At 40.0% G+C, this 21299-nt stretch overlaps 1 protein-coding gene across 2 annotated transcripts in view; it reads right to left on the bottom strand.

The window, feature by feature from the left end:
- The window catches only part of opn4xa (opsin 4xa), a 51139-nt gene that overhangs the window by 15876 nt on the left and 13964 nt on the right, over positions 1–21299 (bottom strand). For both annotated transcript variants that reach the window (XM_037547548.1, XM_037547549.1), the window contains exon 2: positions 11097–11241. In XM_037547548.1, coding sequence (XP_037403445.1) covers positions 11097–11239 — 143 coding nt within the window. In that variant the 5' untranslated portion in view covers positions 11240–11241. The remainder of the gene's footprint in view (positions 1–11096; positions 11242–21299) is intronic.

Raw genomic sequence — 21299 nt, 5'->3', positions numbered from 1 at the left:
AGGTCTAGCAGAACAGAAATCATTTACTTATATCAGTCTTAAAAGTACAGTGCCAAAAACAGCCCCTACCCCCATATCTTTTGCCCAGGGCCTCACAATCACTAAATCCGCCCCTGAGTCTCATAGTTTAAACAAGTATCTGTACATTCTCTGTTCTTGCCACCTGGATGCACATTCCTGTAAAGCTGCTGCTGACCATTCTCTGGTAATTTAGCACATTGATTTAGAGAATTACAGTAGCATAACACACTCACTTTGATTACACACCTCCATTAAACTCACACAACCACAGCCCACCATGTTTGCACAGTGCTTAAGCCCTCTCAAAACAACTGAACTAACCATCTACCACCCACATAGCAACTTTGCGCAATATTTACATAAGTCTAGAGCGGCCATCAATGTTCTGACTCTGGATGGTTATTTTAAGATTTAATTATTTTATAATCTCAAGATAATACAAGTTGTTTTCTTGGTATTACAACTTATCTGTCTTGTAATCTCAAGGTACGTTGTGTTCTGGAATAAACAACGTTTGTTATCTTGAGACCACAAGAAAAATAAGATGTGATCTGGAGAAAACGACTTATTTTATCTAAAGACAAGACACAGACAAGGTCTTAAAATAACAGTCCAGAAAATTTTAACTACCTCATGGCCATGAGCTATGATCTAGAGAAAACAACTTTTGTTATTTGAGAACACAACAAAAATAAGTACTGATCTGGAGAAGGCAACTTTTGTTATCTTGAGATCATAAGAAAAATAAGCTGTGATCTGGAGAAAGCAACTTTTGTTATCTTGAGATCATAAGAAAAATAAGCTGTGATCTGGAGAAAACAACTTTATTTTGAGTTCACAAGAAAAAAATGGGCTAGATTGTACAGTTACATTACAAATTCAGGCTTGGTGAGATCACAGTTTATTGAGGAGGAGGAGTCTGTCATTGAACACAGTCACCGTAAGAGCATTCATTTTTTCAGAAAATTCAAGAAAATAACATTTTCAACTAAAATTTTTAAAGAGACGGAGAAAATCTGACTTTTAATTATCCTGGAAAACCTGGTAGACAATCAGAATTATCCCCATCAGATAAACAGCACAGAGAGGGAGGAGAAAATGAAGCTTCAGTCTTGCTTTAGATGTAAAAAAAATCCACTGTCCATCTGCTGTGAGAAGACAACTCAGTCCTATGGGTCTTAAAGGATGAAAGACAGAAGAACATTTACCAATCAAAGATGCTGCTGGTGCTTTCAGAACAATGAACTGACCACCCCAGAGTCCAGACCTTGATGAAGGTGTTTGGGATTGCTTGGATTGTGAGAAGCAGAAAATATAGTCAGCTTCTAAGACTGAACTTTGAGGGCATGGCAAAATATCCTGAAAGATTTCTTTTGAAAAACTGAAAGTCTCCCAAAAGGAATGGCAAAGAGTGGAGATACTGCAAAAACTCATAATTGCATCAGCAAATGAATAGACATGAGAAATGTATCAGAACAGAATGCAGTCAATGACAAAGGCCACCATGCTGCTGTTCTTCTGCACCATCTGCCTTGACTTTGAGAAAACTACATTCCTCTCTAGCTTGCTTGGTGGTGCCATCCCACTTCTGACACCAGTGTGCAAAGAAAAAGAATATGCAGGAAACATTGCACTTTAAAGGCTCTTTTTTGAACATGCAACAAAGTAGAACCCCGCACAGCACTGCTGAAACAGCCAAAATAGCACACAGGTCACTTTAACCACACAACTATCCTTCAGGGACAGACAGTAAATCCATACAAACTACCCCACAGCCCAGCACAGATTTACACAAATAACACAGGTATACATCTCTAAGCTAAGAAAAGCAACTTATCTATAACAAACGTCTCTCCTACTGGGAACCTGTGCCTTGCTTGAGTCTCTGTGCATGACTGCTCTGAATCGCTATGCCTCCCACGCTCCCATGACAGTTGCAGTATGCTACATTATCTTTAGTTGCTAAGGTTTCTTGCGTAGTACTATACTTACACATCTGGAGCTGCCCTGTTACAGGATGCATTAGGCCCTAGATGTACTGCCTACATGTTCTGGAGGAGGACTTTAAAATTAGGATATGATTAGCTGCCTGACACTTTGAGGGAGATAATAAATGAAAGGATAATCTATCAAAAGGTTAAGACCAAATGAGGATCAGACTTTTATCACCAGCATTGACAATGTTGGATGACTTTCTCAGAGCTGGTGAGCTTTTTAACCGCAGCAATGCAAACATAGAGATCTGACTGGCACTTCCCAGACGTTGTGCTAATTAGATTTGCTCGTAAAAGTCAGATTATAGATTCTCAATGAAATGCGGCAAGCATTATGTAGACAAAAACACAGGAGAACAGTCCAGTAATTTTTCACTGTGATAAAGCAACTGACTAAAGTACTTGCTGTTAGGAGTAAATTGGAAAATGATGCAAAGGTTAACACTGCAGCTTCCACTGAATAATGAAACTAATTAAGCTTGATTTGTAGTTTTAATCATCTGCTTTGTAAAACACAGCAGTGCCAATAACTGCGCTGAGTCATTGCCTTTGCTTCATGCAAATTTGTGCCACACAATTCCCATATGTGCTGAACAGCTACAAAACAGTAATTACTGTCTAGTAGTAGAGTTACATATGCTTTTGCTTAATTAAGGTCAAATGCACATTTGCATACAGTCAATACAGTTACATAATCACAGTGGATTTGCTTTGCGGTAATCAGTCCCATTGGAAGTCCCAGTCTGGGCTCACACATAAAATTAGAAAGCGGTATTGTAGTCACTTGGCCATGGATGTGTTTAGCCTTATTGCGCATTCATTATAGGGGAGCATGGGGAAAAACCTAACACGGGGCACAATTTAACATGGACTATTAACGTTTACATTTCCTAGCCATAGTCTCCCACCCAAATTCAGAGCGATTCGTCAGCATTTTAAAAAGATCTGTGTCAAAGAGTGTTTTCAGGGCAAGTAAGTCATTTTTTCATCACCATTTTTTTACTTACTGAGCTTTTTTTCAGTTACCAACTTGATATTACTTTATTGACATTGTTGCCTACAACATAGCACCGCTTTGAAGTATATGACAAGCTCACAGGAAGTGCTAACTAGGCTTAAGTACAGCCTCCTCACTGCAGGGCTAGTTGGCACAACTAAGCCATGTTTAGTAAACAAAGACAAATAAAGTAAAATTTGTCTTTTTGTTCTAATATGTTTACAGATGCTTAGATGTTAGGATGTTGTTTTTAAAGAAGTATATTAATGAAATTGACATTAACAGTTGGTGAAGATGTAGTTATCCAGAAACAATGTGCCATATTTTACTGATGTGTAAATTTTTTATTTGCTGTCCTTCACTGGACAATAAATAAATCTGTGTGTATCGATCAATTGAGCTGCCTGTCTGTCTTATAGATACATAATATACTGTATAATGCAGTATGGTTGGAAAGTATATTAGTTTATTATAACATAGAATTATACTGAATTAACTTTGTTTGCACTAATTCATCAGACTTTTCTAACGAGTGTTACAACTAATCCTCTGTCTGTTACTGTTAACCCACCCATGAGGTAAATTGTAACATTGTGCTTCCTGTCATTTTTGAAGGACTTGTATATAAATGCTAGGTGCTAGAAACAAAGTGTTTGTTTGTAGCAGAGATGTGTCATGATTGGCCCCTCCCAGTCATCCATGTGCTTTTGTTTTGGTTTCAGTCTTCTATGTGCTTTTGTTTACTTGTCCATGTGCTTTCTTTGTTTTGATTCTTCCCTGTCCTGCCCCCTTGTTTCTTGACTCCACCCCTGATTGTAACCACCTGTGTCGTGTTTCCCTCGTCATCCCTGTTGTATTTAAGCCCTGTGTTTTCCCATGTTAGATTGCTGGTCTTTGTTTAAAGTGTTTGAGATGTTAGTATTGTTTGAAGTGTTTGGTGTTTCTTTATTTTGTCCTCCGTTGCATGTTTATCCGTGTATGCATTTGTCTGTCCCTCCTTATCTCCATGTTGGCTCCCTGACCCTGGACCGTCTTGACTCTGATTCTGGATTTGCCCATAATAAATCTTGCTTCTCTTCGCATATGCGTCCACGTCATCATCGCTCCCCCCACGTCACAAGATGTATATGTCGCTTGTATAAAATTCTGATTATTCCACCTTGAATATTTTTTTAAATTATTCAACAAAAACCTAAATGTGTGATTTTTATTTTTATTTTTTTTATTTAAACAGAGAGGATATTTGGTTTTAATCTAGTCTTTACATTACAGTCAGCATCTTTCATGTTTCTTTAATACAATAAACTGAGTCGCTCCACCTTTCTAACATTTAAAAGTGTTGAAAGATGTAAAGAAAGCAGCTATCTGTGAATGATATACAACACTGCCAGCTTGTTATCTTCCACAAGCTGTAGCTCCTCTGGGCCTAAGGTGTTAGCCTAGATAGCTACCTAGTTTATTTCCTGAAACCTATAAAAAAACTTCTATATCTAAAGGTGTACTTCTGTTTTTATGCAATACCTACATATGTCTAACTTGGGGTGCCATCTGTCTGGTTTTGATTAGTTGTTTAACAGGACATTCCTAAAGCAGCATATCTTTAACCCTAATAATTAGCATAAAAGCCCTAGCTCTATGACAGGTTTATAAGCTGTGCATTTCCCCTCAAAGAAATTAAATCTATGCTGGGTTTGGGGCAATTTTTCACATAAAGCATTGGCTTTTTTAAGATCTCTAATGAGTAATTTTGTATCTTTTGTATGTTGCAATGCTAACAGTTGAGCAGAGGTGGGTAGATGCTTGAGATAAGCACTCAGTGGCCATCTTGGCAATGCAGTTGGGCAGTCATTTCCAGTCATACAAGGGGCTGTATTACAAAAACCTCCCATCTTTGGTTGCAAATTAGAAATTTCACAAATTCTCACAAAATATCTTAACTTACAAATACAAAATTTTATCTTACACCATATTTCAAAAAACAAACCATAAACTACTGAATCAAAGTCGACAATCAAAAGTCACGTCTGTTACTAAGCAACCGACGATACATGTGCATAAGCACATCATCAAAATGATGTTAAAAATGTCAGTTCCAGCCACTGTAACCAGGTCAAAACAAAACTAAAGTGAAAAAGGTGAGTTAGAAAAGAATAACTATAACAGTTGCCTATAATGCTAGAAATGCTAGAAAGTCCTAAATTTATCCCTAACTGAAGTTGTCATGGCGACTAAACAGATAAGCTTTCAGAATGAAGATGTTTCTCTTATACAGCCCCAGACTCCTGGCTTTTAATGAGGAGAGACCTAAAAACTTGAAACTGAAGGCCAAATGACCCTTACAAAAAGATAACTGATATCAGTGTGAATATTTGGCTAAATTAACTCATTAAAAACTCTTTTGTCAATCATGTAGTTACCAAAAAGATGTTAACCCTAGATTCTATTTTAGATTCACTCTTTGCTGTTCTTTCAAACAGTCTCATGAGGAGCCATCCTGGATGGTTTTCCAACAGGCTTGCAGAAGCTGGTACCAACATTACTGTTGAAATGTTTTAGCAACAAAGATCAAGCATTGAAACTTTTAGATCAAAAGATTTTTAAGATCATGAAAAAACAAATATGTAAAGATATAAAAAAAAAATCAAGTATGCTCCAATTTTTTGTTATTACTTCATTTGACATATAGCGTAGTGGGTAACACCTCTGCCTTCTATGCTGTAGACTGGGGTTCAATCCCCACCTGTGTAGGTACCCTACAATATACCAACAAGAGTCCTTGGGCAAGACTCCTAACACTACCTTCACCTACCTGTGTAAAATGATCAAATTGTAAGTTACTCTGGATGAAAGCGTCTGACAAAATGCCATAAATATAACTGTTTTTTTGGGAAGATAAAAACAATAATTCGCTGGGCATACTGTGGTCACATGAATTCATTCTGTATCTTCATCTTGACTGGGAGCATCCATAAAAATGTTTTGTCTTTAGGGATGTGACCTACAAGAGATTAGCATAGCTGCAGAGAGAGAGCAAAACGCTACTGTGACTGCGAGAGCAGGACAAAATGCAAAAAGCATGTTGGCGTTCCCCAAGGCCACAGTTTCAGCCCATTGTTGTTTCACCCTAATGTACTAGGTCCATGGCCTGCCAGACAGAGTGACACTTTCACTGAAGCCCACTGCAATCAGTGTGATAACTGCAGTCTTTTAAACAGTGGTGTAAAAAGTACTCCAAAATTGAACCTGAGTGCTATTTCTTCTTCATTACTTTACTCCTCTGCTTAGAAGTTTGTCATGTCATAATATACAGGCTTGGCAAAACTGCATTGCAGACTGTACAATATTATATCACATTATGTTCATGTATGCCACAAGCCAGATCTTCTGGTATACCTATGATTTGAAATTGCACCAGTGCCAGGGTCTAGCTGACATCAGCGAAAAATGCTGAATCACATATCAGAGGAGAAAAGAATGAGCCTGGTTCAATCCTGAAACAAATCTATCCTGAAATAGTGCACACACTACGTGATATGATGTTTGCTGTGTATTTACTCATGTGGGGTAGTAGAGTGCTTGGGTACTTAAGCAATGTTTCAATTAAAAATAGATCATCTGTTGATCTGCTCAAGTTTTCAACATCAATATCAGCTGAACTGCAATGTTTCAATACCTGTATTGGCTAATACTTAAGTATGAGTATTTGTATGGCCTGACTTAAGGTTTCAATATTGGGATGGGCTGATACTCAAGGTTTCAATATTGGTATAGGTATTGGCTGAAATCCATGGTTTCAGTATTAGTATTGGCTGATACTGAAGTTTTCAATGTTAGTATCATGTTGGTTAGAATACCAGTATTGGTATTAGCTGATACTCAAGGTTTCAATATCGTTATCAGCCAATACTCAATATCAGTATTTGTGAACACTCAAGATTTCAATAATGGAATAAGCTGATACTCACAGAATCAATTCAGGTATAAGCTAATACTCACAGTTTCAATTAAGGTTTCGATATTGGTATCAGCATTGGCTGTTACTCAAGGTTTCAACACTGGTATTAGCTGATACTCAAGGTTCCAACATCAGTATTGTCACGATTGGCCCCTCCCAGTACTTGTTGCTCGGATTGTTGTTGAGCGATGGACTCCAAGGAATGCGTAACTCCCGACAGGACATGTTGGTGTCTTCCTAGGAGTTGTCCTTGCTCCGCCAGAGCTTTCTGAAAAGCCTCTGTATCTGCCGTCTGCATTAATTGTGAAGTATTCTGTAACAATGGGGAGCAATGAGGAGGCGGACGCATATGCATAGAGAAGCGAGATTTATTTGGGGCAAATCCAGATTCAGGGTCAAAACAGTCCATGGTCAGAGAGCCATGGAATGAATGGGGAACAGACATGACAAAGAAACACAGGATAAACAAACAACGGATGCCGGAAGAAACAAATATCAAACAGAGATACCAAACAGTACATACACTACAGGATCGAACAATTCAAACAATACAAAGACCAGCAAACTCACAGGGGAAAACACAAGGCTTAAATGCAGGGAAACAACGAGGGTTAACAATACACAGGTGGACAACACAGGTGAGAACAATCAAGGGTGGAGTCAAGAAACAAGGGGGCAGGACAGAGAATAATCAAAAGAAAGAAAGCACATGGAGAAGACTTAAAACAAAACAAAAGCATATGTAGTACTGGGAGGGGCCCGTTGTGACAAATATTGGTATTGGCTGATACTTTAGGTTTGAAAACTGACATAAGATGATATTCATGGTTTTAATATTGGTACAGGTATTAGATGATAAACAGAATTTCAATAATGGCATTGGCTGATACTCAAGGCTTCGATTTCAAAATTTGTCAATACCTAAGCTTTTCGTTTTAGTCTTGATATTGGTGATATGTCAGTGTTGGCTTGTGCTCAATGTTTCAATATTTTTATATGGTAATCTTAAGCGTTCTAAGCATTTTAAGTTTTTTCAGTGACAGCATTTTTGTAAAAAAAATGTTCATACTAACTTTTACTAATCTTCATAACATGTTATAGCAGGCGCCCAGACCTGGAAGACCAGGCAACAGCTTCGGAACTGCGACTGGTTCTGAATGTACGTGAAATATGGCGTGTGCCTGGTTGAATTAGCACTGGCTGGAGTGTTTACGCTGTCTTTGTTCATTACTTATAATATGCTTTGTCGCTCTCAGCCAGGACTAAATTTAGTCTGACTGTCAGTGTCATCAGCACACCCAACTTTCAATAAAGCAAATAAGACAAGATTAGCAGTCATTTACTGTTAGCTCTAGAGTCGATGTATGTGTTCTACGTATGGATTATGGAAACTAAACTGAAAAAGCAGCCTGAGGCTAAAAAATAAATCTATTTATGGTAATGCAAGTTTATTTTTACAGTAAGCATTTCTGCGGCACTCATTCTGGGAATGAGAATAGTCATCATGCTGAAAGCCTTTTTACAGGCTGAAAGTAATAATTGAATGTACATGTATGTAATTGGTGCTATAGCAGAGTGGTTAAGTCACTTGTTTTGCAAGACTGAGGATCCACACCTCCCTCAAAAAAGCACAGCCACCCTCATTTTAGACATGGCTCCTTACATTACATTCCTGCAAGTCTAATTATGCTACATACATATAATGTAATGTGATCAGTTGTCATTGCAGGTCTTGTCGATATGTCTATTGAAGAATCTCATTATGCAATGACAAAAAGCATATATGACCACTTCTAACATTTACCCTGCCCACTCACACTGACGTGATGAAGATGTTTCTCTAGCCGAACAGTTACATAAAGTTTAATGTGTTACTGTAGCCTTCCAACTATCTGAATGGAGGTCATTTTTCCCATATCCCCAAGGATTTCAGCCTGAAGAGTCATATTTTCACACATTTCAGACTGGACCACTTCTTGAATAAGACACAATACAGGGCAAACAGAGGTTGTTTACATACAATCTTAAAGGTACAATAACATAGCCTGTTTACATTAAAGTGGAATTCCACAGACTTGTCACATAATAATTAAATAATTAAGATGTAAACAAAGTTAAGTTCAGAGTGGTTTGGTGTGAAATGCTTCATTTTAGAAATGCATCAAGCCAAAATTGTTCACAGTGGTGGTGATAGGAACCAGATGTCTGAAGCATTTAATGCCTCACAAAATGTTGCTACATGAAATGGCTATGAATACAGTTCCTTGGTGTCTGAGACATTTTTTTATGATAGTTTTAAGAAGCTAAAATGTATTTCTCATGATCGAGGGGTAGAAGCAGGGTAATATATTGGAGATGAAGCAGCCTACAGGAGGGAGGTGACCAGACTGGTGTCATGGTGTGATGATAACAACCTCATCCTCAACACGGACAAGACAAAGGAGCTGATAGTGGACATGAGGAAGGAGAGGAGACCTCATCGGCCACTTTTCATCCGGGAGCTCGAGGTGGAGAGGGTGAGCAGCTTTAAATACCTGGGTGTCCACATCAGTGAAGACCTCACATGGTCACTGAACACCAAGCAGCTAGTCAGAAAGGCTCAACAGCGGCTGTACTTCCTGAGGAGGCTAAGGAGGTTTGGGATGTCTCCGGTGATCCTCAGCAACTTCTACAACTGCGTCATTGAGAGCCTCCTGACCAGCTGCATCACCGTGTGGTACGGCAGCTTGACCGTGATGGATCGTAAATGCCTACAGAGAGTGGTGAAGACTGCAGAGAAGATCACCAATTCTCCACTGCACTCTCTGCAGAACATTTACAACCACAGAGTCCAAAGGAAAGCTGCCTCCATCATCAAAGACCCCACCCACCCCCAGCACGGTCTGTTCAAACCTCTGCCCTCAGGACGGAGGCATAGGAGTATGATGTGCAAGACCTCCAGGCTAAAGAACTCCTTCTTCCCCACCGCAATCAGAGTTCTGAACCAGAAATAACTATTCACACTTCGGTCTGCCAGACTTAGGTACAGACGTGTGATGTGTACCCCACTGGTAAAGAACTCTTTCCTCAGGAATAACCTGCAACAACTGTCACTTTAACTGTAGCACATGTTTACAATTGCACTATCGCACTTTACTACTCATTTCTGCTGCAGATAATCATGTTCCCGGCAAGGCACAGCACTATTTACCCATACCACTGTAATTTATACATTGCACTATTTCTTGATTAATATATATGGTTGTATATATACTCTTTATATTCTTAATGTTATATCTGGCATTCTTAGCGAGGAGCAAAGTAAGCTTTTCATTGTATATAAGGAAACCTGTTTCCTCTGTACATATGACAATAAACACTTTGAACTTGAACTTGAACTTGATATAAGGGAACTAGTCCCCAATAGAAACAGACTTTTTTAGATTTACCATATTTTACCATTATCAACAATACATAGAAAACTCGGAAGACACGTGTAGGTACACTGGTGGTTTTGGATAGTGAATAAAATGGCCATAATTGCAGTGTAGATGCTGTGACACCTGGTTCCTATCAGCACCACTGTAAAGAAATCAGAGTTGGTAAGTTTGTCTACAATGAATCATTCACACCAAACCACTCCAATTGACGTAGAAATAGGTGAAATTCCCCTTTAATTACAATAAATGATTATAAGATGTTCACAAAAATGATTACATTCAAAGGAACTTTTGGTACAAATTTTACATGGACAGATTTTTTTAAATACTAGTTATATATGAATTAGTTATATTATTTTGCGTAGTTAATCATTGCTGTTGCTTTTGTCAGTTTGCTGCTTGTTGAGTTATCCTTCCCATGAGCAATTTTTCATGTGGTGTGCTGAAGGTGTCGCCAAATAAAAGCTGTATTTGAACAACAGGGCCACAATCATGGACTCTACCATAGCAACGTACAGCATGCAAGCAGCTGGGCTTCAGCCTGCACACTAGGAAAACAGGTTATTGAAAGAATTGGTTGCATTAAGAATTTATTGCAATAACAAGTTATTAATGCACTAACTTTGACAGCCTAAAAATGCAGGAAAAAGTAGAACCCAGTCCCTCTAATGACCTGATTTTTAGTGTGAGCGAGAGCTGAGGTGACCTACCAGAAAAAGGCATACATGACCAGCACGTTCCCCATGACTCCCACGCCCCCAATGACCGCCACGAAGAAAGCCACGATATAGTGTGCATGGTCCGGCACGTCCACCTTCCTGAAGAAGCCTCGGTCCATGTTCACCCCCTCCATACCTGCGACAATGGACACGATGTAGAACATCTGTTATTATGTCTGTTGCTTTGTCTGTCTCTCTCTCTCTCTCTTCTCCTGTTTCTCAGTGATCACCCCCCCCCAAACCCCTCCAGTTATGTAAGAGAACAGAACAGCAGTCGATTGATTGGCTCAGAACCAATGCCCAATGGCAAGCAGTGTGATTAGACAGTCCCGAAGTATGAAACCCTGTAAAGGAATCCTTTATGCTTAAGCAGTAATCTGTCATACATGTCAAAGGGTAAGGACACACATGAAGGAAGCTCGAGGGAAATATATACATGCCTCATTTGCTTCACTTCTCCGAATCCAGCTTTCTGCTGTTACGCCAACCGACCTACTCCCCCAAGCACTAGGACAATGCAATAACACAAGGCTCAAAGAACTTACGGGGAGGTATTTTCAGGAAGAGACAGTACACCATGCATTTCAAAGCATGGCAGAAATCTTAAAACCAATACCAAAAGTTCAAACCAAAAGGTTTCTTGTGAACACTTTCTCCAGCCATCATGTTTTTTAACAAATTAAACCCCAAGGGTCCATATTCCCCACAATTCCTGCTCTTACTTATTACCCTCATATTAGTTACTGAAGAATAGTAGTTATTTACACTACTGTTCAAAATCTATTTAGAATCATTTCTAGTCAATATCTAAATCGAGTTTTCATCACAAATTTTCAGATATGACAGATTTTGAATGTTAATTTTATTGGAGCTTCATTCTTGATGTTACAGGGTTATATCTAATAGGGCCTGTCTGGGGACATCATGAAAAATGCATCATGAGGGAGAGCTTAAATCTGTGCTTTATTTTTTCCATGACATTTTTTTTTAAGTTCTCGGTCAGTGATGAAGCTGAAATACTGGGTGTAAATGCAACATTAAGGATAATATTTCATTTTATTAAACTAAGTGACTGTTTCATGACTGCACAGGTGGCGTCCTATCATGGTACCACGCTGGAATTCACTGAGCTCCTGAGAGCGACCCATTCTTTCACTAATGTTTGTAGAAGCAGTCTGCAGGCCTAGGTGCTTGGTTTTATACACCTGTGGCCATAGAGGTGATTGGAACACCTGAATTCAGTGATTTGGATGTATATATACCTGTGGGAGGAAAGCAGAGAACCCGGAGGAAACCCACGCAGACACGGGGAGAACATGCAAACTCCACACATATATATATTTATTAGTGCTGGGTGGCACGGTGGCACAGTGGGTAGCGTTGTCGCCTCACAGCGAGGAGGGCCTGGGTTCAATTCCCCGGCCAGATGACCACGATCTACTCTGTGTGGAGTTTGCTTGGTCCTCTCTGTGTGGAGTTTGCATGTTCTCCCCGTGTCTGTGTGGGTTTCCTCCAGGTTCTCTGGTTTCCTCCCACAGTCCAAAGACATGCAGTCAGGCCAATTGGACATGCTAAATTGCCCCTAGGTGTGAGTTACTGTCTATGTCTGTCTGCCCTGTGATGGACTGGCGACCTGTCTAGGGTGTATCCTGCCTTCCGCCCAATGACTGCTGGGATAGGCTCCAGCACCCCCCTGCGACCCTGAGGGAGAAGCAGCTTAGAAAATGGATGGATGGAAATATTAGTGCCAGAAACTCCAATACAGTGTTATTTCATGGTGTTATCAATAGAAATGGATAAAAACAATCAAGATGTTTATTAATCTTGGAATCGACCTGTTGCCTTGTGCTCACAAATTATTTTCTGACTTGTGAGGAATAAAAATAAAACAAAACTCATAAAGCATATGAAAAAATTCATCAGTATATGGAAACAGCCCCAATTGAGGGGGGTCTTAAGACTAATAAGCCTTTGGTAAGCACAATAAATTGCTAATAAAATTTATAGTGTCACGACTGCCTCATTGCCCGGCAAGGTCATCATACATATCCAAACAACCATGACCTGCTTTAATGGCCACTATCATCTTGTCCAAAAGACAAAGTAGAGCCTGTGATATCTGAATCATATCTGTCACCCCTCACATCTCCACAGTATCTATTGCACTGTCCAGAAAATGCATTTCAGGAAGGACAGTGCCTCATCCCCCTGAGCACTGAGGCACATCTGGAAAAAAAAATCCTCCTATTGACCTCTATCCATCAAGAGATAGCTGTGTGTGAGTGAGTGAGCAAGAGCGAGAAAGAGAGAGATAGGCAGTTAAATATGACCTCTTCTAAAATGACCTTACGTTTTTGGACATTATTTTTCATTCCTTCTTTCTGCAGACCTACTGAACCTTTGAACTCTCTTTGGCCTCTAATATTACTGTTTTACTGACAAGTCTGAAGGTGAAATGGAGCAGCAGCATATACCACTAAAGGCACGGTTCAGCAAAAGAATTGAATTTACACTGTTTTACCTTTACTTCAGCAGATGGTGGGCAAAATTATGATTAACACAGCTCTCTGATCGCTCTGTCCTCCATCAAGTGAAGGAAAAAGTTTGACAGAGCTCCTCAAAACAAACCTGCAATGAGAACATCACTGGCAGTAAATTTGTAAAAATGTGGAAAATGTGTTCCTGAGGAACGTATAATGCCTGAGACACACTCTCCTGATCTTCTGCCACTGTTCTGGTTTCATTTCTGAAGCTGCAGAGGGTTTGTGGAAGTGCACTCACAGCTCAGAGTCAAAATGATCAGTAAAGTGACGAATGCAGGCTCCAAACTCCAAGGTAAGCTCAACTTTATCTGGGTTACTGTATTTGCTGCCGTAACAGTAAAGTACAGTAACTAATTTAAAAATGATATTTAACATTAAATACCATTACAGGAAAGATATTAAGATCAGTGAGCTAACCACTTAGTTTTTCTTAGTCTAGCTTCTGACACTTGGTGACAGCTTGGTCAATCAGTTAGATTAAATGGGAATGTATGGTGCTCAGTTTTGTGGTTGAATTTGTGAAGAGAAGTATTACTGTTAATGCTTTATCATTCACTCCCCTGAAAGGGTAGCTTGCATCACTAAAACCGTCTCCCTATTATACATAAAATCCTTCCACTTTAACACTGAGTAACTAAACGGGTTTTCTGCTTTGATTAAAATGAACATGTTCTCCAGAATCCATGTTTGTTTAATTTTATTGGTTATACTCACATTCTCAACATTAGAAAACCAGCACGACCAGCATAACGAAGCTTGGTCAGGTTGGTCATGCTGACAGGCCATAATCAAACTCACATGAAAACATATCCGATACTGGTCAAGTAACTAGTTAATCTACCAGCCTAACCAGTTGGTTGACTAGCATGGGATATAGGGTATAGCATGTTTTCATCTAGTCCAGCTGGATATCCAGCTTGTTGACCACTTGATCACCAAACGGCATCTGACGCTAGATATCAGCAGATGTTATTTCAGCCGGTAGATAAAGCAAAATCAAGGAAATCGGGTAGGAACAGAAGAATCATTCAGCTATTCCAACCCAGCTGAGATTTACTGACCCTGCCACATGTCAAAAAACTTTGCAAAAATCACATAAATAGATTGTTGGATTTGGCTCAAATAACATAAATAATGTGGGTTTTTTTTTTCCTTTTTTCTGGCTACTTCATATCTGTACATGTCAACGACAAGGAGGAACTTTTCTCTCTTAGAACTTTACAAACAGGGTGATTGAAGGGTGAGATTTTCTGCAACATAGCCACCACAGTGAGCATTACAACATTTCATCCAGTGAACTGTCTCCTCCTCCCTTATAATGTTTCTGGATTGTTTAACAACTCAATGAGTGACTGATGATTGAGATATGCAGTTTTCTGTCACGACTGGCCCCTCCCAGTCCCGTCCATGTGTTCGTGTTGTGTTCTGATCTTCCATGTGCATTTGTTGTGGTTTCCTAGTACGGCCCCTTGTTTTGGTGATTCCTCCCCTGATTATTCTCACCTGTGTTTCCACCTGTGTCTTGTGAACCCTCGTTAGCCCTCTTGTATTTAAACCCTGGGTTTTCATTAGTCTAGTGCTGGTCTTTGTTTGTCTGAACTGTTATCTGCTGTGTTGGATGTTCTGTTTGTTCTGGTTTGTCTGTCATGTCTGCCCCCCGATCTGTCTGTTGACCATCTGACTTTGGACCGTTATGATCCTGATTTTGGATTTGCCCTTAATAAATCTCGCTTATCTCAGCACGTGCATCCTGTCTGGCGTGAAAAATGTCCTGTCGTGAGGGGAAGGCTGCTCCTGAGATGGACTGTGCAGTTTTGACCACATGCTGAAGAGAATATGTCAATCAGTTTGCACAAAAGTCTGTGTAGTTACTTAATAATAAGCTTTAGTATATAATAAGATTTTATAATAAGGGATTTTAAGTAGTTAAAGTAGTAGAACTACAACCAGAGGAGGAAAGGTTGTAAACAAACTTTAGGTTGGCTTGACAAACCCTTGTTATGAAATCCCAGGTGTTTGCTTTGTTATCCTAGGTGGTTGCTCAGGTGTTGCTAGGCAACTGCTATGGAATCCAAGGTAGTTGGTAAAGTGTTGCGAAGCTATTGCTATGTTATCCCAGGTGCTTGCTAAGGTGTTGCTTGGTCATTGATATGTTATTCCAGGTGGTTGCTAAAGCACTGCATGGCCATTGCTATGGCGTCCCTGGTGGTAGCTGATATGTGTGTATGTATATGTGCCTCTATTCATTAGTGCCAGAATGAGAGATGTTTCTTGTGATAGTTCTTGGCAGTTAGATCTACATTTCCCCTCCCTCTGCCATTGATGTGGAATGGGAAAAAAATCCATGTTTAAATGAAAGCTTGTACAAAAACTGTACATGTAATTGGTCCCAAAAGCACAAGCACAAGCAAACTATTCCCAAATACGCTCCATGATCATGCAAAGGTACGTGGCTTTAACTTGAAAACTGTGACCCATAAAAAATGGTAGGATAAAACAACGAAGAACAGTAAGTTTATCCAGCCAATCTAATTAGATTGCAATGTGTTGACCATCTAAAATGTTATCTAAACTGCTATTAATAATGCCACCTACCTGTCTTCTGATAGTCTTCACACTGATCCAAATCTGTCTTCTCAAACCTCTATCTATCCAGATCTATCTTTCTCAGGGTTATGTGTCTTGTGGCTGTAAATATTGATCACGTCCACGTAAAGCCGGCTGTCTAAGGTATAACAAAATGACCTCTCTACCTTACACCAAGAGGCCTTTCTTTCTTTCTTTACAACAAATTGATCTCTCTTGAGTTTCGTAATGATTTTCAAGCTGAGAGTTGCGTTCCATAACTGCCTGAAATGTTTTAGTGTGGTGCCGATGTAGACTGAGCTTATATCATGAAATTTGAGCTTAAATACCATGTGGTTGTGTAATATCAAGGTTCGGTGTGCTAAAATGCTAACTATTGGAAAACTCAGGGTTCTAACAGGTTCTGCTGTAGAAGAACAGCTGAAGCTCCAGAGCAAAATCAGTGCTACATTTTGTTTGATGATGGCTTTGTGGTGGAATGGACTTTCTGACCACGTCATTTCTTTTCAAGTATGTGTGCTTTCACAGAATTTCCTCTTTCCATTTAGAGAACCATCAAAACCACAAAAGCAAATGATTCAGGCAATCATCAATTTCACACTAGAGCTGATGCTGAAATAACAACAAACACACATGTCAGGTCACATGGCTAAGAAACACATTCTACTAGATACTAGATGTGAGGTCTGTCCACTGATGATAAAAAGTGATATATTGGTGCTCATGCAGACGACACAGCCTACATGCTAATACACACTGATGACTCACATGGATATCAAAAACATGAACATTATAAGTGCAGCTCTATAGTCTAAAGTGTTTATTATTAGTAGATGTGTGATAATAAGCAGCAGAGCATGAGAGTGTGTTGTCACGAGTAACATCACGGCTGTAATTTGGTCACAAAAAAAAAGAGTCAAGCACAGTGGATTATAATTATTCTCGATAACACATGCCGTTGAGTGTTCTGTGCAACAGCTCTGCAAAACAAAGAAAAAGTAAAGCAAAGAAGTCGTGAACATTGCACCAAATGTACTTTAATACTGGCAATTCCTTCTGCCAAAAAAGGTAGTACCCATTTGCATGGTGGATAGCAGTAAAACTGCCCCAGTGTCAGGTTCAACTCTTCCTCTTTACTTTCTCAATATTTGCCTGATTAACCTGGAAGTTGTTTTGTTCCAGCTAGTCTGTAAAGCGTTTCACAGCTTATCTTGTTTGCTAAAGTTGTTTAGTTGTTCCTGCAAGCTGCTGACCTAAAAGCTTGCTTAGGGGCAATTATAGGCTCTAAATTTAATGTAGGCCAGCTGTCAGACTTCTTTAGCATCTAATCAAACAGGCTGCAGGTCAAATATTATCTATATACACTGTATTTCCAAAAGTATTCACGCACCCATTCGGATGCTGAGGCACATAGTGTGCAGAGGTTGCCAATTTTCTGCAGAGTCAATCACTACAGACCTCCAAACTTCATGTGGACTTCAGATTAGCTCAGGAACAGCGTAGACAGCTTCACTGAATGGGTTTCCATGGCGGAGTAGGTGCATCCAAGCCTTACATCACCAAGTGCAATGCAAAGCGTTGAATGCAGTGGTGTCAAGCGCAGCCACTGGACTCTAGAGCAGTGGAGACGAGTTCTCTGGAGTGACGAATCACACGTCTCCATCTGACAATCCGATGGATTACCCGGGTTTGATGGTTGCCAGGAGAACAGTACTTGTCTGACCGCATTGTGCCAAGTGTAAAGTTTGGTGGAGGGGGGATTATGGTGTGGGGTTGTGTTTCAGGAGTTGGGCTCGGCCCCTTAGTTCCAGTGAAAGGAACTCTTAAAGCTTCAGCACCAAGAGATTTGGGACAATTTCATGCTCCCAACTTTGTGGGACCAGTTTGGGGACGGCCCCCTCCTGTTCCAACATGACTGCGCACAAGTCCATAAAGACATGAATGACTGAGTTTGGTGTGGAAGAACTTGACTGGCCTGCACAGGGTCCTGACCTCAACCTGACAGAACACGGCAACTGTCAGAACTGACAGAACTGCAAGCCAGGCCATCTCATCCAACATCAGTGTCTGACCTCACAAATGCGCTTCTAGGAGAATGGTCAAATAGTCCCATAAACACACTCCTACACCTTGTGGAAAGCCTTTCCACAAGAGTTGAAGCTGTTATAGCTGCAAAGGGTGGGCCGACATCATATTAAACCCTATGGATTAAGAATGGAATGTCACTCAATTTCATATATGTGTGAAGACAGATGAGCGAATACTTTTGGAAATATAGTGTATATATATGCGCTAAAGTAGAAACTAACATTATATGAACAAAAGTATTGAGACACCCCTCTTAATTAATGACTTCAGATGTTTCAGGTGAATAAAATTAAGCACATATTCTTGCAGTCTTCATAGACAAACACTGGCAGTAGAATGGGTCATACTGAAAAGCTCAGTGCCTTAAACACGGGACTGTCAATGGATGCCACCTTTCAAATTAAAATTTCTATCCTGCTAAATCTGCCCCAGTGAACTGTAAGTGCTGTAGTTGTGCAATTCAAGCATCTAGAAGCAACAATAGCTCAGCCATGAAGGGGTAGACCAAGCACTCTCACAGAGTGAGGTATCTGAGGGGGGTATACTCTTTGTGGATAATGTATGCTTTTATGGGAACAGTTGGAGGAAGACCCTTTTCTGTTCCAGCATGACTGAGCCCCAGTGCACAAAGCCCAAAGGTCCATAAACGCAGGGTTGGGTGAGTTTGGTGTGGAAGAACTTGACTCACCCATACAGAACCCTGAGCTCAACCCCATCAAACACCTTTAGGATGAACTAGATCTGACAAGATCAAGATCTGGTTTTTATCAAGTTCTTATTATGGAAGCACGTCTTAATTTAGAAATTTTACCTTATCTTATGGAATCTTATCTAATCTCCAGTTAGGGCATCCTGAACTACTCGTTCAAAGTCGACAGTCAACTGGCAATCTGTGCCCTAAATTTACCAAAGACTTTTCTGTAAGCATTGCTGCTCAGTTTCATTTTCCATTTCCTAAACATTTTAGTCAACTGTGCTGCTTTATTCCTGCTAATAAACAGCTACACGTTCAGCTCTGTCTCCTTATTATTCACCACCATCACTGTAATATTTTATCTGAAGAGTTTTCATGAACACACAAACATAATAAGAGGGGACGGTGGAGATCATGTCTGCAGTGTCTGAGATTTTTAAAACGCAAGTTAGAAAAGAATCAAAATTTACCCCCCATTTTTCAGTTTAAATCAATGCAATGTCATTATGCTGGTAGTGAGCTATGCTGCCTTCAGTAATACAGCCCCTGGGACTAAACTGGGCTCCCTAGTGCAAAATAGCATTAAAAGGCACCCCATTCAAAAAGATGTTCAATAAATTAGTTTAATGATTCCCTCTTGGTTGAAGGGCCCAACATACACACCTCATCTCTGTATTAACTACCCAACAGCTTGCTCTCAGACAGGGATGCGCATTATCACTGCAATAATAAAAAGTGGGGCCTGACAGCGACTCTAATGATTACAGGAAGTGCTTTAGCTGAGAGTGCGATGATTAAAATGAAGTGGTCATGCTGCCCAGGCTGCCCACACTGTTCATTTAGGTGCCAATCGTAAGAGGATTTTATCATGTATATTAATATAATAGAATTGGGAAACCCCCATATGGTCAAGCAATACCTTGACGGGATGCTTCCTGTTTCTCGCTGACCCACATGACCACAGGAGAGGACATCACTCTCTCAGGGTGACCTTGACCCTGAAGACAGGAGCTACTGAAAGAGCCTGTTCACACTACACATATATACAGTTCGATCTAGCCCTGGATTCTCTGTCTCATGACTGTGCATCACTTTTTACTGGTGTAATGAAAGAGTTGATGCAATCAATAGTTGACGCATTAAGCTTAAGCTCTTCGCACATGCGCAGCATACAGGCAACTGATTTTGTAATGTTAGGGAGCGTTTGAGGAGGTGGACGCAAATGCTGAGAGAAGTAACAAAATAAACACAGACATAACGAAAGAAACACAGGATAAACAAATGACGGAAGTCGGAAAAAACAAAAGACCACACGAGAATACTTCAAACAATACATCAAACAAAGACCAGCAAGGGACTAGGGAAAACTCAGCGCTTCAAATACAGCAGCCAAACGAGACACAGGTGGTAAACACAGGGGAAAACAATCAAGGGCAGGGTCTGGAAACAAGGGGGCAGGACAGGGAAGAATCAAAACAAAAAGCACATGTACAAGTAAACAAAAGCACATGGAAGACTGGGAGGGGCCAATCGTCACAGATGTGACGCTCATCTGTGTAGTGCTGTGGCTAAAGACTAACATGATGGCAGTGGTGACTATTTGTTGTTATAAATACTTTCTACATATTAAAGTATTTCTTTTTCCTTCTCACTCACAACTCCTTGTGTTTCACATGATTGACTGTTCACCATAAATATCACGTTTTCAAGAATTAATCAAAACTTAATTAATCAAAAGTGTCTACACCTGAATTAAGAGAGAAAGTTTTTAACTTTTGTTGGAAAGCGACTTATCCACGGTTGCATTTGTAAGGCTTTGTGAAGCTGAAACTGGCTTTGTGAAAAAGTCCCAGAGGGCCCATATTTTACAATTTTCTTTCTATTTTTCCTCTTGAGGTCCACTTATAATATTTGTCTGGTTTTATGTAGTAAAAAATGGTCACAATTCATTTTTATGGGACCATTTTCCAACCTCTTTTTACCTTGCTTTTAACCAGGCAGTTTCATTATTGTGTCTTTTAAACTGATATCCACCAACAAGCCACTCCATTAACTACACCTCTTTATTTTTGCCCATTTATCAGCTCCACTTACTCTGTAGGTGCACTTTGCAGTTCTACAGTTACAGACTGTAGTCGATCTGTTTCTCTGATACTTTGTTAGCCCCCTTTTACCCTGTTCTTCAGTGGTCCGGACCCCCACAGGACCACCACAGAGCAGTTATTATTGCCATTTTCAACGCTGCAGTGACACTGACATGGTGGTGGGGTATTAGCATGAGTT

This window comes from Pygocentrus nattereri, chromosome 18 (genome assembly GCF_015220715.1).
Source record: "Pygocentrus nattereri isolate fPygNat1 chromosome 18, fPygNat1.pri, whole genome shotgun sequence".
Classification (NCBI taxonomy): Eukaryota; Metazoa; Chordata; class Actinopteri; order Characiformes; family Serrasalmidae; genus Pygocentrus; species Pygocentrus nattereri.
The sequence above is the reverse complement of the archived record's forward strand: the minus strand, read 5'-3'. Positions and strand labels throughout refer to the sequence as shown.